This window comes from Caenorhabditis briggsae (genome assembly GCF_000004555.2).
Source record: "Caenorhabditis briggsae complete genome, chrX, whole genome shotgun sequence".
Taxonomy (NCBI): domain Eukaryota; kingdom Metazoa; phylum Nematoda; class Chromadorea; order Rhabditida; family Rhabditidae; genus Caenorhabditis; species Caenorhabditis briggsae.
This window is the reverse complement of record NC_013491.2, coordinates 7,719,350-7,741,822: the sequence shown is the minus strand read 5'-3', so window position 1 is coordinate 7,741,822 and position 22,473 is coordinate 7,719,350. Positions and strand designations below refer to the sequence as shown.

General features: G+C 36.5%; 4 protein-coding genes across 4 annotated transcripts in view; 2 read left to right on the top strand and 2 right to left on the bottom strand.

Moving 5' to 3' along the window:
• CBG14034 overlaps positions 1 to 429 on the bottom strand; it is a gene marked incomplete at both ends in the record, with an annotated part of 6,625 nt that extends 6,196 nt beyond the window's left edge. Inside the window, one exon of the mRNA XM_045239404.1 lies at positions 180 to 429. Coding sequence (XP_045095320.1) covers positions 180 to 429 — 250 coding nt within the window. The remainder of the gene's footprint in view (positions 1 to 179) is intronic.
• Positions 430 to 1,063: 634 nt separating this feature from the next.
• Positions 1,064 to 1,975, top strand: CBG14033 (the record flags this gene model as incomplete). The annotated part of the gene is made up of 2 exons (XM_002644220.2): positions 1,064 to 1,209; positions 1,651 to 1,975. 2 exons carry the CDS (start codon positions 1,064 to 1,066, stop codon positions 1,973 to 1,975), a joined length of 471 nt encoding a protein of 156 aa, XP_002644266.2.
• Positions 1,976 to 5,462: 3,487 nt separating this feature from the next.
• CBG14032 lies at positions 5,463 to 8,719 on the top strand (the record flags this gene model as incomplete). Its single annotated transcript, XM_045239403.1, has 6 exons — positions 5,463 to 5,614; positions 6,584 to 6,704; positions 6,755 to 6,883; positions 7,484 to 7,880; positions 8,001 to 8,398; positions 8,447 to 8,719. 6 exons carry the CDS (start codon positions 5,463 to 5,465, stop codon positions 8,717 to 8,719), a joined length of 1,470 nt encoding a protein of 489 aa, XP_045095319.1.
• A 7,128-nt stretch (positions 8,720 to 15,847) lies between these two features.
• Positions 15,848 to 21,914, bottom strand: CBG14030 (the record flags this gene model as incomplete). The annotated part of the gene is made up of 5 exons (XM_045239402.1): positions 15,848 to 16,006; positions 16,072 to 16,227; positions 18,347 to 18,549; positions 18,598 to 18,717; positions 21,836 to 21,914. The coding sequence occupies 5 exons, from the start codon at positions 21,912 to 21,914 to the stop codon at positions 15,848 to 15,850; spliced, it is 717 nt and encodes a 238-aa protein (XP_045095318.1).
• Positions 21,915 to 22,473: the final 559 nt, after the last annotated feature.

Here is a 22,473-nt window from a genome sequence, read left to right as displayed (position 1 = left end):
ACACGTTTTGAAAGGGGCCTTTTTATTACAGGACCCTTTTATTTTTTCAAGTCCCTCTCAGAGGGCCCTTCTAATACAGGTTTTTTAAAACAGTAGTTGTCCTTGTGGAACCTTTGGCTACGGCCACCGGCGTTTCTCTAATACTTTTTAAGCCAGATCTATAAAAATAAAACGATTACCTTCTAAATCTTCGTTTCCTTCAATTTCTCTATCGAAAACCGCTGCACTCAACTCCGTCAAGCCTTCGATGAGCTTCTCATAGGCTTCGATGGTTCCTTCGAAGCTCAAAAAACTGCCTGCATTGCTCTCCTCCAACTTCTTGAGATCCAAAGATCTTTTTAAGTGATCAATTATTTTCCGATCCAAAACATCTCTCAAGCGATCATTGAAGTGAGGGAAGTGCACTGGAATGGCGACTTCGATTAACATAGATTTTGTAAAACAGATTACAGGCAAAAAACGTTTTTTTACACATTTATCACCGGAAATTTCAAAGATATCCGAAATTGTCATTGAAAATTCGGACGGTCAACATTTGTTCTGATGGGAAGAATGATCTCCTAGTCCACGGCCACAATAACAATGTGAGTTTGAAAACCATTTCTCTTATTTTTCCGGATTCTTTTGGAAAATGAAAGACGTTGGTATTTTCCCCCTGTATTTCGAAGCTAACCAGTAATTTTTTTAATATGGCGAGCCCTGATATCTATTTTCCCATGCTCCATATATTTTCACAGACTTTCCAACCCATCCGTCACGGTCTACCATTTACGTGTTATGGGAAAATGAAACATCATGGACTTAGTGTCAGGTTGCTAAAGAGACACACGGTTCTTGTTTCAGGATATTCCCATGCATCGTTGAGGTGTTACCTGTGGGAAAGGGGCGTGGCTTCCCAAGTAATGTGAAGACAGAAATTCTGAGAAAAAACCAACATGAGAGCAGGACATTCATCATTTCTGATTTTTTTTCTTCCGCCCGGTTCGTTATTGTTTCACCATCTTTCTTATTGCCTTCAATTTTCGTATTGTGTAATGAATTTGAATATTTTAGATTATCTATCATGCATCCAACTGTCTATGATATGCCTTATTTGATCCAAAAATCGAAAGTGGAGAAAAAGCGAGTGGCAGATTGTAGAAATGTTATCGAAGAAATGAAATCTACTCTGATTTCCAAAGGTTACAGATTGCCCAAACAAATGACCTCGTAAGTTGTTTTTGAATTATACAATAGTAGATAAATGTAGTTTAAAGGTTCAATGTTTTTGATCAATACAATTAATGAAAAATTCTTTCAGGCAAGAACTCATCCTTTTTGAAGTTGTTATGGTCTTGAAAGGAGTCGATTTGAAACTTGATTTTAGCAAACGATCCTTCGAACAACACCAGAAAAAATGACCAGGGAAGAAAGACAAGAATTGAAAAAAACAAGAGAGCAGTATCGAAGGAACAAAATTGATGTAGCTTGTTCACATTTAGAAGAGTTCCTCATCATGAACAATTTGAACGGAATATTTGGGTAAGTAAAAACAATCATTTCAAAACTCTGGATACAATAAATCCCATATACTGTTAGTGAATCAGAACTAATGAAGGAATACGTTAGTTCCCATTACTTTAACACTTTCTTAATCTCATTTTTTTCCAGATCAAAATTGACGCGGCTCCAAATGCTGCAACTCGTCAGAGACCATCTCAAAGCCCTACCAGATGTCACCTCTCCGGCTCCATTATCACCATCTCTGAAACACAGCATTGCTGGAATTCTTGCCTCTCGGAAAAGTTCAACTCCGCCCTCATTCATTGACATGCCTGTATACAAACCTGTTGAAACCGAGGAATTGAACAACATGAAATACAAACAGTACTTGCAATTATTTCCCACTATTTTTGCATCCCTGATTTCTAGAAATCAGAGTTTCCTTGTTCCTGATGCTCCCGAAGGAGACGAAATGATTGATATTGTTGGATAGAAAACTTTTTTTTGTGTTCTTAAACATTTTTTGCATTCTGTGACACATTGTTCTTATCCTCACTTGTATTAACTTCGAATAAATCTATGATTTCCCTTAATCATGATATTTAATTGATGGAGAATGACTTCTCCATGTAATAGGTAAAAGTCTTTCACATGTTTCGAGATTTTTTAAACAAACCTGTATTCAACTTCAAGAATATTTCAAGAAGCAATATGTTGTTCATTATGGTCTATCACACCCTGCCAACGTTTCGGTAGATTTTTGATGCCTCTCGCGTAGAACTTGTGTGGTTGTTGCACGAATGAGGCATCCAAATACGATTTGATGTCTGATCTTTTATCGAATTTCTTGCCCTTTTAACCATTCTAAAGCAAGCTGAATGAATAAAATTTTGTTCGATCGAGGTGTAGACTATACCATAGATAAGCTATTACTTATATATCTGCACTCTGGGTTTTTTGGCGAGTCACCACATCCGAATGCGGGTGCGCATTATCGTGAAGCAGAACAAATGCGACCTTTTCTGGACGCAGAGCACGATACGCACTAAACACTTTTTGCAGTTAGAGAGTGTATATGTCTGTAGTTACGATCGCACAACGGAAACATTTTTCCATAGATCACCCCATAGAAATTCCACCGAATGCTCAACATCTTCCTTTTTTCACAAATTTTTACTTTGTGATTGATTGGAGTTTGGCATACCTCGACTTACTGACGCTTTCTGTTTTCTTCAACCTACAGACTCTCTTTCCTGGCAAAAATGATAATGTTTCCTGACAATAATGATAATGGATCCTATCGAAGGTTCGCTTACGAGTGAGCAACGATCAACTCAAGACAACTAGTTTCAATCTGGAAATGGTGTGACACCAGTTGACCGAATTTCTCTCGGTGTCCTCTCGGTACAGTTGTAGTAGGTCAGCCGAGGGTAGAAGAAATTTCACGGACAGTGAGTCTCAGCTCAGCTTCTAGCGCTTTCTGGATAACGGCGTCGATACTTGAAAATATGTGATCAAAATGAAGTTTTTTCAGAAGCGAATATTCGCCGTTCCGAAAGAGGTTGAACCGAGGTCACACTACAAAATACTCAAGTAACTTGTTACCAGTTACGAAGCATATAGATCGATAAGCAGCGGCAGCGGATTGTTTCACACATCCTGAGATTCGTTGGCGATGCTCTCCAAAATGGACTGAGAATTTTTGAAACAAAGTGACATTTTCTACTGAACATGAGCTGAAGATTATTAAAACAAAACACAGAAAACAAAATTCGATCGGCAATAATGTATGAAATGTGCGTTCAAAAAATGTGAAAGACTTACGGAACAACCTAATACCGACTCTGAAATGTGACTCTAAAAAATTGTTTTCAAAAAAATTAGACATTATAGGAGGAATTCCAAAGTTGAAAGTAGACAAATTACTGAAATAAACTTTCGTCCGAAATGAAAAAATATTGTCGCTACAAATCGCAGAATTTACAAAAATAAATATCCTCAATTTCTCCAATCCGTTGTTTCAGATAAGCCCAATGTTGTTGTGATGGCGGCGATGATGAAAATGACTACTCTGATGCACAGATCTCAAAATTTGAATTCTTGTGTTTTCGGAACTTCTTCGATTTCTGAATTTCCCCTTTTCCCAATTTCCCCAAAATAATCAGAATTTTAAGACACAATCTCTGAGAAACTCGCTGTCTGGGGATCAGATTTCACTGTCCCAGTTCACGCCCTGCCTGTCGATAAACATGTTATAAACAATTTCTTTTTAAATATATCGTACTTTCCACTATGTATTATTGTACTTTTGCCACTTTACGGATACCTCATTTTTTGAGATACCGTAACTTTTGAAGTACTGTATTTTTTTCGTTTTTCCGATACTCCTGGGATTTTATATTTTTTGGATACCGGTTTTTTGGGATACTGTGTTCTTCAAGATACAGTCCTTTTTAGGATACTATATTTTTGGGGCCCTGTACTTTTAAGGATTGTATCTTTTGGGGTAGCGTAATTCTTGGGGTACTGCATTTATAGAGATACAGTACTTTATGGAATACTGCGCCATACTAGATATAGTTTACTATTTGAGATAGTGTATTTTCAGGAATAATGTACTTATTGGGATACTGGTTTTTTAGAATTACTTTCAGGAATTGTCAAAGTTTCGCATATTCAGTTTTTCAGAAAAATTCTGAGATAAGAAGAATATGTGAATACGTTTAGATTTTTGAAATTCAAAAATTCCTGCATTTTTTGTGTTTGTTAGATTCCAGATTTTCAGAACCCATTAAAATTTTTGAAATTTCAAAACATCATTTTCAAAAAGTAATTCAAAAATTTCTCAGGTTCGATCCCCCTTGTGGCATCAAAATTTTTTTAACTTTTGATTTTCGATTTTAGAAAAAAAACACCTCAAACTATTGTCTCGGCCCTGTGAAAAAAGTTATGAGCTTTGGAAGTGATTTCAGTACTAATTTCTCACTTTTGGAGTAAATTTTTTTCTCTAATTCAGGGTTACTGTAGAAAATTGGTTTTAACATAAAAAATGAACAAAAATGTACCAGAAACAGAAGTCCAAAACATTTGAGCCGATAACATTATTTTGAAAAAAAATTTTTTTCGGGGTTACGGTATCTTTTCGCGCCTAGGAGGGGGCGTGGCCTATGGGTATTATGATCAAAAGTTTTAGATTAGCCCCTATATACACCACATACAATATCAGACTCTCACGACCATTTTGAATTTTTCCATTCGCCTGTTGACCCGATCTCAATTCTCTCAGAGAATGTGTCTTAACTTCTTTGGATTCAGATTCCCTCAAATTATCAGAGTTTTGAGTCTTCTTATGACGTTTAAATACTAGATTCAATTGAAATTGAGTTCTGACCATATTTGATAGATTTTCAGTTTGAATTAATTCTTATATTTATTTTTCTATCTTCTCATGTTTTGAATTACTCTCTAAAAACTTAGTTCACAGTTATGATGGTCTGAAAATTGTAATTTCTCGTATCGACCGGTGTCCGTTTTTCTTGGTCATCTACTTTTGATTTTTTGCACTCAACTTTTTGTAACATTTCAATTCCGCCTATCTCATGTAATTTTTCCTAGAATCTCATCTACACAGAGTATACGGAGGATACCTTATTTTTACGCACTGCATCCAATCGTATACTTCCTCATTTTTGTGACTTATCATATAATTGTCGTATACTTTCAGGGGTTTTCGCTTTTATGACTCCTTGGATCACATTTGTCTAGCTCCTCCTATTTTTCGGTATGGATTCTGGGATTTCTATCTCACCTCTACATCTATATTCATTGTCATCTTATTCATTTTTTGTCATCCTTTATTAAACCGAGGACTATTTTTGTCATCATTTTCCGCCTACTTATCATTCAAACTTACCCGTGAATATTCTCAATCCTATCCTCAGTTCATTATTCAATTCTTATTTCTATCCAGTTATCATATCATGTCTTCCCAATCAACTACCATCGCTGCCCCAATTGTTCCGCTTCCACTTGTGGTTGCGCGATTGTATTCAGTCTACGTCAAAGGAGAGTATATGGACTTCCTCTTGAATGATGATCATCAGAAGTCGGGACTCGTGTTGCTCATCACCAGGTAAGATTTCTTTTTTCCAATTTTTTTTAAACATTCTCAAGAACTTCCGAAAAATGTGGTTCTTTGTTTTTGAATATACTTTTTTTTGAGTTGCAACAAAATTTGTAATACCGTAAAACCTGTTATAGAAGGGCCCCCAACTTTCAAATTGGAGCTAATTCATCTGGGTAAGAGTAAAAGATACAAAAAGTTGGTTACTGATGTATTATTCATTGTAATATCACAAACATTTATTTTTGACATATTTGCAATATTTCTTATAGAACCTGGGATAATCGAGCTCAAACTTGACAGTGTCGCTGTTTGTGAGCCGGAAAGGTTTTGAAACAGTACACGGTTTTCCCAGATTGAAAAACAAACTGCTAGTCCGCAGAGAAATATGTGAAGTACCAGATTTATTTTTTGCTAAAAACCCTTTTCACCCGTGCTTACAACTTTTGCAATTTTCTCAATTTTGCGTCCAAGTTGGTTTGAAATTAGGGAAGAAATCGAGGTTTTAGCATATTTTGAAACGGAAATTTGTCGAGCTGTTCGATAATTTAGTTCTGTTTAGTTATTGAAGAAACAAGTTAGTTTTGCTGCATTCGGAAACTGCTAAAACTTCGATCTCCTCTATCATTTCTTTTTAGAACTAGTTGCTTTTCTATTCAACATCTAAGTTTTGTTTAAAAAATTTCGAGTTGACAAAAAATTGAGACCAAAATTGAAAAAAATTCTCTTAAAAATCCAAAATTTTTTTTGAATCCAAAATTTTTATTAAAATCCAAAAATTTCTTTAAAATCCAAAATAACCAACTAGAGCTAAAAAAACTCTGAAAACTGAAAAGCGCAAAAAGAGAACGAACGTAATTTACTGTGAAAACCGTGTTGTAGTAAAAAAAGAAATGAACAATTTCGAAACTTTTTTCAATCAAATATAATAGTTTTGAAGTTTCAGTTTATGTTTTCCTCATTAATTAATTTTTTCAGTCAAATGGCACCCGTTCTGCATATCTTGGGTCTGGAAGCTCCATCTCTCAACATGCCTTCAAGAGACTTGGTTGACTCTGTCAATGATCTAAATACTCTGGTATCGGATTTCCACAGAAATGTAAGTTAATTTTTTTTTCCAATTTCTTACCCTTCAATAATGTTTTTCAGGCGCCAAATTACTCATTTGGAGATTTCAGTCTGGATTACTGCACGACAGACACTCTGTTGGCAATTTTGGAAATTAGTAAAAGATGCGCTGACGTCGGTTCGTTGAGAGGAGGCGCCACTGGAGCGAAGGTGAGACTTTTTTCCAAACTTGTCATTACCTAGTATAGAATTGTACAATTGGTTTTCCGAACCATTCTTTTATCATCATTGGAAAAATTATCAGCATTTCGAAATCTTTCGCTAATATAGGCAAATAGTAAAAAATTCAGTTCAGCGCTTTCAAGTATGCATTTTTTTGATAGAACACTTTCTGAAATTCAAAATAATCAAAATTTTGAGTTTTTCAAACTTTTTTTCGAATTCTTCTCAGTTTTCAAAAATGTTCTTTAAAGTTGGGGGGACAGGAGAATTTACACCCTTATGTTTACCATCTGGCGCCCGCCCTCCTTTGCCTGTGTGGCTCAGTCGGTAGCGGCGCCGCACCTTCAATACTCGCCCCGACAAGTTCAACTCCTCGAGGGACATATTTAAACTGAATTTCAAGAACATTATTTTTCATGTCCCCCCACCTTTAAGAGAAATCATACTTGAAATCCTGAACTTATTTTAGTCTGAAACCTACCCATTTGCCTATTATATCACAGTGTCAAAAAGTTTCAAAGCCAAAAATTTTGAATACAAAAAATTGCAGAGAAACTATCACAAAAACCTTAAAGTTTGATATTTCAGGTGTTTGGTAATTTGAGTGTACGACAAATTGCGGTCACTTGTGGAGAACTGAATATTGGAGAGAAGGACAGATTTATCGACATTGGTTGTGGATATGGACAACTAATGTGCACGGTGGCCGCACTCACCCAAGCCGAGATGTCGACTGGAATTGAGTATCAGAAGCACATCTATGATGCTGGTGTTTTACATCTTCAATTCTTCAAAAATCTGATGAAGTTTTTCGGGAAGCGGCACGGAAACATCAAAATTGAGTATGGAGATGTAACAGAAGAAAAGAACCACTCAATGGTCACGTCATCGACTTTCATTTTTGCTAATAATATCGCGTTTCGCGATTTGAACGATCAATTGAAGAAAATCTTTTTGAACTGCCGGAATTCCACACAGATTGTCAGCACGGATCCTTTTTTTCTCAATGAGAACCAGTGGAAAGGAGGGAAAATTTGACACGCACTTCAACAAAAAAGGTGAACCGATTTGAGTTTGACAAATAATCAAAAACTTCAATTTTCAGATGAATTGTTCAAGATTTGCAAAGTCAGAAGTGTGAAAGAGAAGCAGCTGGAAGTGGTCAAGAAGAACACCGACTGGAAAACAAAAAGCACGGTGCTCTATCTAATCACTATCAACAGAAAAGTTTTGGAAAAGGAAAATGAGCCGGTCGAAAAAATGGAATACGAGGAGGCAGCAAGTGGAAACGTTCAAAACAACACAGTACCAATGGATGTGGTATACAGAGGAAATGAAAAGAAAAAAGATGACTGCGGAAGAAAATCGACACGAATTGCCAGACGCCCCTTTTCTGTCAAATATAAAACTCAAAAGGTCCAGAAGTCCAAAAGAATTCCTCCTCAAAAGCCTATCAAACTTCGCAAACCCGCGTGCGAAACAATGGTTCCCTGTCAGAACGAGGTAAGTTTTTATATATCATCTAATTTTCATAATCTTTGAATTTTTCAGTGCTGCATAACAAAAATGAAATTTTCGAAAAAAGCAGGCAGGTATCAGTTCGTTCTCCACGCTTTCATTCACTCGGAGAACCAGTTTGATACATTCTGGGACTGTAATGTTTGTGGTTTCCGGTGTGGATCATTTCAACGGTGCAGAGACCACTATAAGAATCATCACCGAGGCACCCTCCGAACCGGATATAACATCTCGCGCTTGCTGCAGACGTTTCCCAAATATAAAGATCATTTCGCGGCTTGTTTTGGAGACCACATCGAATTATGATTTCAAAGTACTCCTTCTAAATCATAAATTTCTCCTTTCTTCATTTTTTTGCTGTTTCTTCAGTTCCTTTTTTTCTTCCAACTTACCTGTTCAATTCAATTTTCTTTTTTTGTTATTTCATTTGTATACACAATAAAACATAATATTAAAAAATGTTCAATATTTTCACCACATGGTCAGAAGGGGTTTTGAAAATTTGCAATTCAATGAATGTCCGGAGAAACTGGTCAATTTTGTGATTCACAACTTTTTTGTACAATTCAAGGCGGTGACGGTGTTTTTTTTTATTGTCCTCAATTCAACAACTTCTGCGCTTATTTTGTTTTTATCTAAGTAAAGAAATATTGCCAGATGAGTTTTCTGAAAAGATAATGATTTGGAATCTCTATTTCTTCATTTTGAGTGTTGGAGCAAAAAATCACTACTGCGTAAACGGACACAGGAGTGTTGTGACGCAATTTTTCTGTTGTATTTGAAGGCGTCGATAGATCTGGGGTGAGTCTACATTTTAGAAGTTGTTATTTTGGAAATTTTTTAAAATTAAATTTTTCGAAATCGAAAAGAACATTTTGAAACTTGGATATAATTTCGTGAATACTTTATACATGTTAACAGATAAAAAAATTTAGTTTGTTTTATGCCAATTTCAGCAAACTCGTTATTAGCCAGGAGTACAAATCTTTCACGACTGCGTCGATGGACGCAGGTTTAGACGTGATGGTTTTGCAAGTTTAGTTTTCCAGGCCATGGCATTTAAAGGTGGGGAAACATGAAAAAATTATTTTCTCGAAATTCCGTTTACATACGCCCCTCGAGGAGTTGAACTTGTGAGGGCGAGGATTGAGGGTGCGGCGCCGCTACCGACTGAGCTACACGGGCAAAGAGAAAGCAGACGCCCGATTGCATACATAAAGGCGAGGACGACAGCTGTACGCAGAGTGACATTAAACGTTGTACACCGTCACGGTAGAATGCATACTCTAGCTACAAAAAAACTACGAAAAATCTCCTGTCCCTTCACCTTTAAATGACCTAAAAAACCTACCAGGTGAATAGATCATTTCTAGGCCACTTATCATGTTGGACTGGAAAATGCAACTTTCAAAAGTCAAGGTATCGCGTGAAATTGTAATTGTTTCGAAAAAAATTTCAGGAATTTTTCGAGAAATTCCTCGTAAAAATTTTCGATACTTTTCGAAGAATTTGTCGAGGAACTTGTTGAAAAATATTTTGAAATTTTTCTCGAATCCGTGTTTCTTTTTTGTACGCCTCTTTTCTGTCTCTTGCTCTCTAATCATGACTCAGAACTCTCTTGGACTTCTGCGTCTCTCTTGGATTTTTGCATCTCACTTCGCCGAATGTCAACAGTCCTCCAACATCAATCGAGTCATATTTATTTATTTTTCCCTTGGCGCAATGTGCGCGCCTATTATTTTCCTGATTTTTCTAAAACTATAAACTTATTCCTATATTCCACGGCACCTAGAAATGAATGTAGCCTAGCTATTTTAATTTTTCTGGTTTTTATCAAAATTAACAAGGTGAGACGATTTTTCAAGTTTTCCTCTTTTCATTGATTTTTCGAAAATTCGAGGGGTTGAGATTATGAAATTGGCGATTTTTGAAAAATTAGTTGGCCTATAGAAAAATACTATTTTAAAATTGATTTTTAAAAATATTATTATACAAAAAAGTTCTGCATTCAATTTCAAGCTAGTCGTTCGAGTTTGAAACATAAAACATTTTTAAACTAAGCCCTTGTGGCATTTTCATCAAATAAAAAAAATCAAGATGATTTCAGAAAACGACTGTTCTACAAAAGGACGTCGGTTTACCACATGAGATGTTCTATAGATTTTTGGGAAAAAGCATCGGTTGGCTGGTCCGGAGAATTTCGCACTCTTCTATCATTTGTTGGCACATAAATTGGATCCACAAATCTTCATGAATGCGTTCTGTGAGCAAAGTATCGTGAGCATCTGACATCAAACCGAAGTTCGATGAGGATTTACTTCCAACCAGCATTGAAGTCGAAAATTGGCCATAATATGCCGTTGCTTTGCCAGCTGCAGCTGCCCCTTGTGTGATGTCCTCGGAAGATGTCAACGCGTTATTTGATAACAATGAGGCCTACTTCAACTTTCAGAAGCGAGGACAAGCAATGGACAATTCGAACTCGAAGACACCAATTCTCCACTAATTATTTGTTTCTTTTTTTGTTGAGAAAAGCGTAAAGTGTAAATAATAAAATTCACATACATACACCATTTTGAGACAATAAACTCCAAATGAACAATTGACTCATAGTGGGGAAATCAATACATTAAAGAAAGGAAAATAAAATAAGGGAACATAGAAAAATGAATGAGCTCATTTTATTGCTTATTAAGAATCCTAAGAATCCTAAAACTCCTGATAGTTTTAGGGATTCGGAGAATCCTGAAAATACTGCAAATTTTAAAGCTCTAAAAATCCTGAAAATGCTAAGAACTTCAGAATCTCTTCTCAGTCTGAATGCAAAAAGACATCTTGTTGGACAACCGAGCGTTTCTGTCGTCATTCAGAAGACAGAAGCATCGGATTTTCCGCCAAAAATTGATTTTCAACGACATCAATGGTATCAAACGCAGAAAAAACAAAAATAATAGCCAAGAGATGACCAGATAAAATCTAAGCCGAGTATTTGGAACAGGTAAAGCGACTCCGTCTTGTGCAGTGTTTGACGTGCTCTACTGAAACGGAAAAAAATAATTTAAAATTCAATTAGTCGCCCTTCATTCGAAAATTAATGTTTTTCAATTGCACTTTAGTAGAATTTTCCGTAGAATTGTTATTTTTGTGGAAAACAGTTTTATAGTAAAATAAGAAAACTCGTAAAATTCCAATTTCTGCCTTTTTGATAATCATTTTTTCGTGAATCGTTTGATTTCTGAGAACTATTGATTAAAAATTGTGAGCTACTGTTTGATATCAAGAATGTGAAAACCATCGGACTATTTTTTCTTTAAAAGCTAAACTTCCAAAAATCCGCTGAGAAAAATAGCCAAAAAACATTTTTAAACTGCCCGCTATTTTTTTTTCTTCGGCGGAGCGAGGTTGCAGCAAATTCCCAGAAACCGCAAATCCAGGTACTTATCCACTCTACTAGATCTCTTGCCAGCACTCCTTGTTCACGTGCATTTCCTTCTGACGTCATATTAATCTTTTCCCATCATCTTGGCCCTTTCTTTCTCCACCATCTTGACTCTCCTCTTCTCGATATGCGCGCGCATATCGATTTGGTTGCACTCTAACACTCTGAAGACGGATCTGCTGTCTCTGGTGACCCCTCTTTATGTGGAACTGCGGAGGGCCATCCTCCCAACACGTTCTTGTCCGCGTAGTCAGTTCGCCTCACATTTTTTCAATTTAACCCGCTTTTTTCATGAAAACTAACGTTTCATTATTTCAGATTGCTTCAATCACTGACTCCAACATTTCGTCTTGCTCAAAGCCGATTTTTCACGCCATTGCTGCTGTTTCTGCGTATTTTTCGTGAGTTTTATCAAACTCTGAAAAAAAAAATCCATATCAAACCGAAAAATCCTTTAATTTGAATAAGCGGAGAAAGAACAATTCTATTTACCTTTTAGAACAGAGACAGGTGTCTGCTCAAAACCAAATTCTCAATATTACAGTTGTCCTTCGACTGGCGTGGTCACCAAGACTAAAATTTCGGAGTTAGAATCACATGGCTGTTCGAGACCTCTGCTGGGATTGCTCCGACATCATGACTCTTTCGAACCAGAGGAATGTTGCCATCAAAAGGATAGTTGAATTACAAAGAAAGAAGATTCCGATCGAATTGAAAACCCATCCAGGCTAAGATGTTGGTACCCGCAGAATTGGATTTCTATCCACAATTACTTGATCGTTTGCGCAGACGGGACCGCAGCCGGCAAAAACTATGAGAAAGTCTACGATACTGTAAGTCACCTTTTGCTTTCAACTAAATTCTCTTAACGCGTATGGAAGATACTGAAAATCCGTTTACAGGCCCTACAACCATGCATAATAGGCGACTGGAAGCTGCCAAGGCAAGAAAAGAGTGAGATCTCCATCTACACAAAGGAAAGATGAAGGCAGTGTAAACTACGACGATTGGGACAGAAGTCAAGCACTGCGGCTTGAAAACCGCCGAAACATATGCTTGCGTCAGTTTTGTTTATATGAATGATCGAGATGTGCTACTTTCTCAAGGTAAAATCTCAGTCAAAAGACCGGCGGAGCAAGAAGGTAGAGCATCTTGTGAAAATTTCAACGTAGTTCTGCATGACTCATCGTCTCAAATGCTCGGACCATCCTCATCGCTTCATGGATTACCAAAATATATTGTCCAATGTCTGACAGACGTTAATTTCAATTAACAATGCATCGTGCAATTGCTGTTGATTTAAATTCGGCCGATCCGAGCGGAATCCCGAGATCCGCACAGTTTAGGTAAGATTTTGAGCTTTTGTCAAAAAACCGTTTCAAATGTTGGAAATTGGCCGGCAAGAGTCCCCAAAAGCTAAATACCCCAAAAGTTGGCTGAAAATGGTTGATATACAGTGCTGGCCAAAAAGAATGCGTCGACTGGTTTTTTGACTGTAACTTTTTTCAAAATAGAGCTGGAGTGTCAAACTTTTTCTAAAAATGTAGCAAATAACCCTAGAAAAGTATGCTAAAACATTTTTACCCAGAAAACCACTCTCTTGGCGACAAAATTAACTTTTTGGAAAATTTCGGAATTGCGGATTTTTTTTTATTTTCAAAAATCTGACAATTATGAATGTGTAGAAAAAATTTGACCATAATTAAAAAAATAATTAATTGCCGTTTTCTATTTTTCCCAAGTTTTTGAAAAAAAAAATCCAAAATTCCGAAAATTTTCAAAAAGTGAATTATAAAATGCCAAAAAATTGTTTTCCGTTTTCTGGGCTAAAATGTTTTAGAGTATTTTTTCTAGGATTATTTGCCACATTTTACAAAATAATTGGACACTTTAGCTCCATTTTAAGGAAAGTTACAATTAAATAACCTGTCGAGACGACAGTGTCAACGCATTCTTTTTGACCCGTACTGTAAATTTTTTCAGAATCCAGCCCTACAGTCACCACGACCACAAACTATATTAATTTATAGCCAACCTGGACTCCGCCAGGATCTACCGTAACCCATGGTCCAACTGCTGTTCACCAGATGCCTCAAGCTACAGCAACCCAAGGACTTGCAGGAACCGCTCAGGTGTTCCAGGGAATGCATAGAACGGCACCAGCAAGACATTAAACTATAGCATTGATTGGATCTCCACCTACATTGTACAAAAGATCACCGGGAAAGCACGCCGCTCACTCCGACTTGCCGTATATAAGGACGTGCAACTCAGCAAGTTCCATCAGAAACTTCGTCGTGTTCTGGAGCCGCCGGATCACTATAAGAAGAATTGCTGAGATCGGCAGCAACTTTCCAATCGGTGTATTGGATTTTGCTCATCACGACTCCAGATTCGCTCCACATCGTGCAATCGCAATTGGTTCGAATGGTGCGGTTTCTGGACAAAGTCTCGGTTCCGCGTAGTTCAGGTGAGAACATTTGGTCTGAAAAATACTTTGAATATTTCAAAATTGGCCCGAAAAAGTACAAAAATTACAATTCCTGAAATTGCCTGAAAACGTGTGAGATTGATTTCAAATTTTTTTCAGAATGTAACCACACCACCGTCTTCCAGGATCATCGCCGTCAAAATCGCCGTCATCATCTCCATTGCTGGATCTACCACAATCGCCTCATGGGATGTTCCGAATAGTTCCGCATCGTGGGCACGTTGTTTGTCTGAATTCAGTCGATATCTCCGGAGTGTTGAGATTCGCGCAGTTCAGGTGAGATTTTGGGTTTGTATTGTCTGAAAAATCGTTTTGGCTATCTCAAAATTGACCGGAAAAGACAAAAAATTTTAATATACCGCTATTGGCTGAAAATTATCAGAAATTTCTTCAGGATGAAACCACTTCACCGTCCTCAAGATTCACCAGGACATCCAGGACTACGAGCTCCTGTCCCGGTACCAGCTCCTGAAATCCACCCGTTCAACAAACTACTGAACAACCAGCTCTTATCGATTCATTGAGTTCGTTAATCGGACCCCCAATCGGTGAAAACTCTGTGATGTGACCTCCCAAGGATAACTTGTTCGGTGGAATTGGTGTGAAATCTGAACGATTGACCCCAGATGTCGGACCATCCCAATATTCTTCGCCTGAAGCTCTTGTTCTACCCGCTCTTGAACAATTTGCTCCCGCACCCCATTCTGCTCCATTTGGTTTTGTTATGTTAGCTCAAAAAATCAATTTCGGCGCGGAAGTTCCAGAACAAGGTGAACCATCGTCTGCTCACTCATGTGTAGTTTCTGCTGATAATAAATCGAGGAAGTCGAAAAATAAGAAAAATTCAAGTCAAAACTTCAAAGAGAATTCAGTTTTATTCTTCCAATCATCTTCCACAAATTACAATTTTCAGACTCCGCCAACACTGTAACGAAGAAGAAGAAGAAGACGCACAAAAGAAAGATGACATTTTCTGCTCCTTAATCACCTACTCAACTAAAAAATGGCCTTCAAACTGCGAAAGAAATAAAGAACGATGCTATAGAACCGAACGTAAACAATGTCATGTCGATTCGTTAAAAAAGTGATATCCCAGAATCCGGAGTGAAGACCGCTGCCGAAGACAAAATGACGTTCCGAAATCTGATGTTGAACTGATTTTGAAGTGCAGAATGATGCTCCAGAATTAGGAGTGAAGACAGACACTGAAGACAATGATGACGCTCCAGAAACTGTGTTCAAGATGGTTACTAAAATAAGGAGCAATGCTCCAGAATCCGAATGCAACTGACATTGAAATTCCTGGGGAGGCATAGAGCGAGTCGGATTCAACTGGGCTCCGCTTACTCCGCAACAGAAAGAAGCCGCTGGAATCACTTTTTCGAAATGAGCTGTGAAAGTGAGTTTTTTTTCAAAACTTTAAGATTTTTAAAAAATGTGAAATCATTTTTGAGGCCACTTCAGTAAAACAAATACTTGATTTTTGGTCGAAGGTTCTTGAAAATTAAAACTTTTTTGAGTGAGAAAGGTGGAAAAGCTTGAAAAGGAGTTTTTTGTAATAAAAAAAAAGATAACCATAATAGTGAAAAAAAATTAAGGAGAAAAAGTTGAAATTGTCGGAGACATTGCGATTCATTTCAAAGCTGTGGATACCGACGCCCATCTGAAAAGTTTGAAGAAAGTTTGGTTTTTCTGGATTTCGAAATTTTTAATGAAAAATTAACTCACTAGAACTTTTGCTCTTGTTTTCATCATAATGACTGCTTTATTCTTCAATTGTATGGCCACTTTTTCACTGCTGATCCATTGCATAACGTTCTTTTGCTTATCAACAAGTTTTGCGAGAACGTCTTCTATCCCACCTCCGATATTTCTTGGCGCCAACTAAAATATTTCAAATTACTCTTCCTAAAAAATTGTCGTCTTACTTCACTTGTTCAAAAAATTTCAGCATTCCGTTGTAGTGGTTGCTCTTAAAAATTTCCATAAGTCCACTCGATGACCATCCTATCAGAATTAGCTGTTGATCCAGAGAACGTCGTCAAAGTGTTCTCAAATTGATTTTTAGCTTATGAGGCAAAAAAGTAAAATCGTTCACCATCTCCAATTTTTTCGATGAGTTCTAGTTCTAGAATTTTCTCAGATTTTGCCAAATTTGAAAATTGAGATAACACCGACAATCGCAACCATTATCAAATCATTGTGACGGTTCTGTGCTATGAAATTCAAGACGGCCAAATCTAGAGTACTACAAAATACAATAATTAACTCAAAAACGAATCAAGAAAATTCTACTTACCTCTTCACCATTTGTAGACCAAATCATTAGGATAAAGAAAAATTCAGAAAAATACATCAGAAACTTTCAGGTTCCTACACACGGAGCCTTGAAAGAATGAATTTAGTGAACTGCAAACCACTTTATATACTCCCAGATATTCTCTATAACCTCTCCTCAATTATGTTCTCTTGTTGCTCATGTGATCCGACTTCGAGATTTCAAAACATTTCATATTCAAATCTGTTTTGGTCGTTCTCAAATTCCAAATTAATTATTGCTCTTAACAGAAAATCCAAGGCTTCTCACGGCACTATAATGAACGGTTTCCCCTTTATAATCCTGCCCCCACCCATTTCATCTTTTGATTTTCTCTTTTCTTTAGTTCATATTTCCCCTTCGCCCAATTTGGAAGAGGGTCTATTGCAAATTAGTTCCATTCGGAATTAAATGACATTCACTACGAACCCCTTATTACTTGCGCAAGCCTATGCAATAGCTAGCTTTTTCTAACCCTTCTCCAAGGTACCTATTCCAGTTAATAACATATTCGAGCGTATCACTCGGACTAGTTTCATAGTATTATGGTCCCAGAATCATCTCTGATACTGTAATCAAAAATTTTGATTTGGTCCACTTCGCTGTAAACTGAAAGAAAATACAGAATAATAATAATGAGAAGTGGACAAAAAATTAATGCTGTACATAATACTGTACAATTTAGTAGGGTAAACATCTAGTCGCACCTGTGCTTGAATTTTCCAAAAATACAGTAACCATCAAAAATCCAAAAAACACAAAAAATGAATTCTCACAAGTTAACAAAAACGTTTTTTTCAGAATTCCACACTGTGGCCAGAAGAATCGCAGAACCATATCCAACTTCCTAGACTTCATTCTTCTAAGTTGAGCAACTCTTCTGAACTCATACTAAAATTTTATTTCTATTATTTTCGTCTGGAAGCAACTAGAGCAAGGTTAGTTTTCTCTTTGATCTAAAATCACCATAGTGAACAGTCAAGGTGTATGTTGGCTCACAAATGACAACCATCTTTTTTGTTTGTTGCGGTGAATAATTATCCTTATTTTTCAAAAAAGCAATCTAATTTCCCTTGTTTCAAAAACACTCGAGATTTAAAAGATCAATGCTGAACATGGAAAACACTAGTAACGTTCCATTAATTATAAATAGAGATCGAGAGTCCAAAAGTGCACGTGGCGAAGACAGGCAGGGAGCCAAGTGGCGTGAAAAATTACATAGAAAGAAGGTCATTGGGTTCCAAAGCAACTGGTCCGAAATAGCGCCTCAGATAACTTTCAGGTCCGAATAACTTTAATAGTTTCACAGTGGAGGCGGGTTTGACCTATATATTTTGGTTCCCCGGTTCTGAAATTCTGAAATTTGAAGAATTGCAGTTTGTTATTTGTAATTTATTTGTTCAGAAGTTTATAACTAGAGTAAATTAAATGAGAAAACTAAATTATTTATATCCAAAACACCGTAATAATGGCCAAAAACCCAAATTTATGCAATAAAACCCTAGCGAAAAAATAAGCTCTCATTTGAAATTGTTCTCGAAATTACATCACAATACTCCTCCTCAACAGCTTCTCTTTTTTATTTTTCCAAGTTTTCCCATTCTTCGTAAAGTGAATAACTCGGCAGATTTTCTAGCTGAAATTGGAAAATTAGGAACATCTGGACACGCAGACACACAGGAATACCTTGTAGGCAGAAAGTTCAGGATAGCAGAGAGGATCTCGTGTCTTCGGATTCGTCTCAATGGTGTCTGTTCTTGTCCCCAGCACTAAATTTGGCACATTGCCAGAAACACAATCCCAGAAAAATTCGCAACTTTCTTCCTTCCAAAGATTCAGAGTGTTTGTAGCATATCGGATGATTTTCAAAGCCAAATGTTCATGCTTGGCTGAAAGTAGGAAAAATTAGGGGGCGTGGCCTAGAAAACCAAATTTACCATCTCTTCCGTCCACTTCTCCAAAGCACTGTACTTTGATTGCTCCGCGGATTGTGTCCTCGAAGAGAGCAAAAACTGTTTCCTTGCGTTCGTGAAAGGGCAGGTTCTGGGGATGGAGAGCTGAAAATTGCCAACCTAACTGTGGGAAATAGAAAAAATAATATTTTCATATTTAAAAACTAATATTCAACAAATTGCGAAACTTTAATTTTTAATTTTCCAAAAATTACTGAATACCCATTTTTCGATTTTTCGATTTTTCAGATGCTGAAATTCTGAAAAAAACTTCAGAAGGTTCTTTTTTTCAAAATTTTCATTATTTTTTTTAGAATTTTTTTTTGATTTTCTAATTCGTTGTTGGAATTTAAAACGTTTGAAAAGTTCTTGAAATCATTTTCAGAAATAATCAGAAAACTAATTTTTTGGAATTTTGAATTTTTCGAAATCATCATAGAAACTGATTTTTTGAGTTTTCGAAATTCAAGGAATTTCTGAACGGCTGGAATATCTCAAAATTTTAGAGAAAACTGGAAAAATAAATAATTTCGGAATTATTTGAGTTTTTTTTGAATTTCGAAAGTTAAAAACCCCTGAATTTCTGATTTTTTGAAGTTTTTGAGAAATAAAACTCCACAATTTTTTTTTGAAAGTCTGTGAATTAAAATTTTGATGAAATTGAGCATTAAATTTTCTCAATCCATTTCATCAATCAAAACATTAAGACATAAAATTTTCAGATTTTTTGAATTTTTAACTTTTTTTCTCGAAATTTCTGACACGCTAAATAATCCTATGAAGCTTCTGAATGTCTTTTGAGTTCTGTACATCAGGGTTTTTTTAATTTTCGAATTTCAAACCTTTTTGGAGGAAAAACTTAAAAATAATTAATGGCAAACTCACATTTTTCAAAAACATTTATCGCATGTTTCCAGAAGTTGCGAAATCATCATATTAAAATAGATTGAAATATTTAGAAAAATCAAAATGAATACTAGTGCCCAAAAATCAGGTAGGACACATTGGGAGATGGTAAAATAGTATGATTCGGTGTTGGCGCGGGAGCGGAGAAGGAAGAGACGCAGAGATACAATGATAAAACACACAAAAAGGGCGTGGATGATACACAAAAGCTAGGGTGATGGTAATAAAATATGCAAGAGAAACAGGGCAATATAATAGAAAAAAGATGCATTGTTGAAGAGAACAAAGTCAAAAGGGAAAAATATAGAAAAATAAGGATAATTGAAATAAAATTGAAGGCATTGACATTGAAAAATAAGAATTGGAGAATTAAAAAACATATTACGAACTCTATCGATGGAAATTCTGGATCAAGAACCTGGCGTTTTGTTATTATTTAGGTTTTAGGGGGTCAGTTCAAACCGGAACAATTAATCGTAAAAAAATTCAGATAGATAATAAAACCCAATGTGAACCTTCCACCTAGAATATTGTGTTGTGAACACTACGCTTCCACAAGTCGTGTGGACTCTCCTGGCAACTTTCCGATTCTCTCTATTAGCAAATACCCACGCCAGCAGAACTATGCAGATCCCCTCGCAGAACTGCAGTTACTCTTCCCTGTTTTCTATTATCTTGTTTTATATTTTATTTACAGATTTTCCCATCATGTTCAACTTCTTTTTTTTCGATTTTCCTGCCGACGGGAGAAATTCGAACTCTTCTCGTCTCTTTAGTCGCCACGATTTCTAATCAGTCGGAAAGTAGTGCACTTTCTGCATCATTTTAGCCCTTGCTAATTGTAATTTCTTGTCGGCTGGCAGACTCATAACTTCACTTCTTTTTTCCATGAATTGATACTTCGGTCTCGGAACAGACTCGTACTGATATTTTTGTTCCCCCGCAGAATATTGCAGATTATTAAAACGCAGATGGAACCGATCCACCGGGGAAAGGTTCCCCAACGAGTCCGTCGTCTCCGCAGAGGACTCGTACAGTGCATATCTGGGATTTACATCTTTTTTTAAAATGTTTTTCAGAAAGAAGAATCTTCCCTTTTTTCTCATTCTAAAAATCTCATTTTTAACCAATAATTTATTTAGTCAGAAAAAAAAATTCGGGAAGATTTTCAAAATAAATTCGGGAAAAATTTCAGAGAAAAATTCCCTTCGTGAAATTTTTTGGGACCATTTTTTCCATACCATTTTTCGCGACCTAAAATTTACAAACCTGTGTGTTTTGAACTCATTTATCTCATTTCCTTCAAAATATATCAAACAATGGTCAACTGATAAAATGTTTATCACAACGTCAATTTAATTTTATCATTTGACCGTTTTTTGATACAGGATCCAAGATAAATTGGAAAAATGAAAAATCATGTGTCATTCAGCTGGACCCAGATGAGCAGAGTCTCTTGAGCCAATTTACTAAAAGGTCATTCAGCGAATATCATAAAAAGGAGCAAATTATTTAGTTCATCCTCAAACATTTCTATTTTTTTTTGCCATCCTTTTTTTAGTTTTTCCTCAGTACCCCAGCCTTTATTTTCAAGTTTCCCGACTCCACCTTCTTTTCAGGTTTTTTGTCTTTCTGGAAATTTTTCAACTTTTATTTCCTTCTCTGCTCAACTACGCCAAATTTTGCTCCTTTTTCTTCCTTTATCCCATAATATTTGTACTGTAAAACGTTTTTCTGAATCTTTCTGTTTCTATGTGTCCCCCCGTTCGTCCAAAATAAGACCACTTAATAAATAAAAAATTGAAAGAATTGAAAATTGTTAGAATCGATTTTGATTTATTCTTTTGGAAATCAAATTTCTGAAATTCTGAACATTGAAAAGTCAGTTTTTTTTTTGAAAATTGTTCTTCAAATGCTTGTGGTTGTGTCACTCTCAAATTTTATAGAAGTCGGGAATAACTAACCTTCATTCTTCAAATTTTGGTTTCGACTTCTGATTATTTTGTGTTTTGAGTATAGGGTCATGCGAAACTTCGGAAGTTGTAATTTACAATTTCACTCAAACTCATGAAAAAATCATTTTCACACCTTCTCACTCATCTCTGAATTTTGTCCAAAAACCATAAAAGCGGCCACCCACCGGTCACGAACTCTCATCAAGCGGGCAAAAGCATGGTTCGCTAACCACCACATTTTAGGACCACTGAGCAATTACGGTGGGGACAGATGGAACCGATCCACTGGGGAAAGGCGCATACAATGTACCTCTTTCCTCTCCCTCTCGATCTCCTATCCCGTCCGTGCCCTCTTTGCCTACCACCTTTCATTACGATGAAAACGAGGAACATCTCCTGTTGTCGACCCAAAGCACAGACGAGCGAAAAAAGGCAACACATCTCTGTTCCTTCCCTCATTCTGTATGTTCCGCCTCTTGTTCTCCAATCATGCAGCTACGTCGTCTCTTTTCTGCGTCTCTTTTCAACTAGTTATGTCTTCGCGACCCGGCCAGTCATCCTCCGACCACGCCAGTTTAGTTTATTCTCCCAATGGTGCAATGTGCGCGCCTCCCCTTTTCTATTTATTGATTTTTCTGAAACTGAATTCAATTTTCTATACTCTGTGGCACCTAGAAATGAATGGAGCCAAGCTATTTTATATTTTTCTGATTCTTATTGATTTTAATCTAATTTAACAAGGTGAGACGACTTTTTGAATTTTCGTTTTTTTTCTGAAAATTGATTTTCCAGTTTATTTTCATAATTACGGAGATAGAGATTGAAACGAGGATGGAACCCTACAAAACAGCATGTGAAGAATACATGTATAAGGCAAAAATGGATTTCGAAAAGGGTGACTACAGCAGTAGCCGGGCCAGCAGAGAATAACAGGTGGAAGCAGGGAAGAAGATGGAGAAAGTCGATCAGGTGGTCAAGCAAAATGAAGAAGATCTCCACA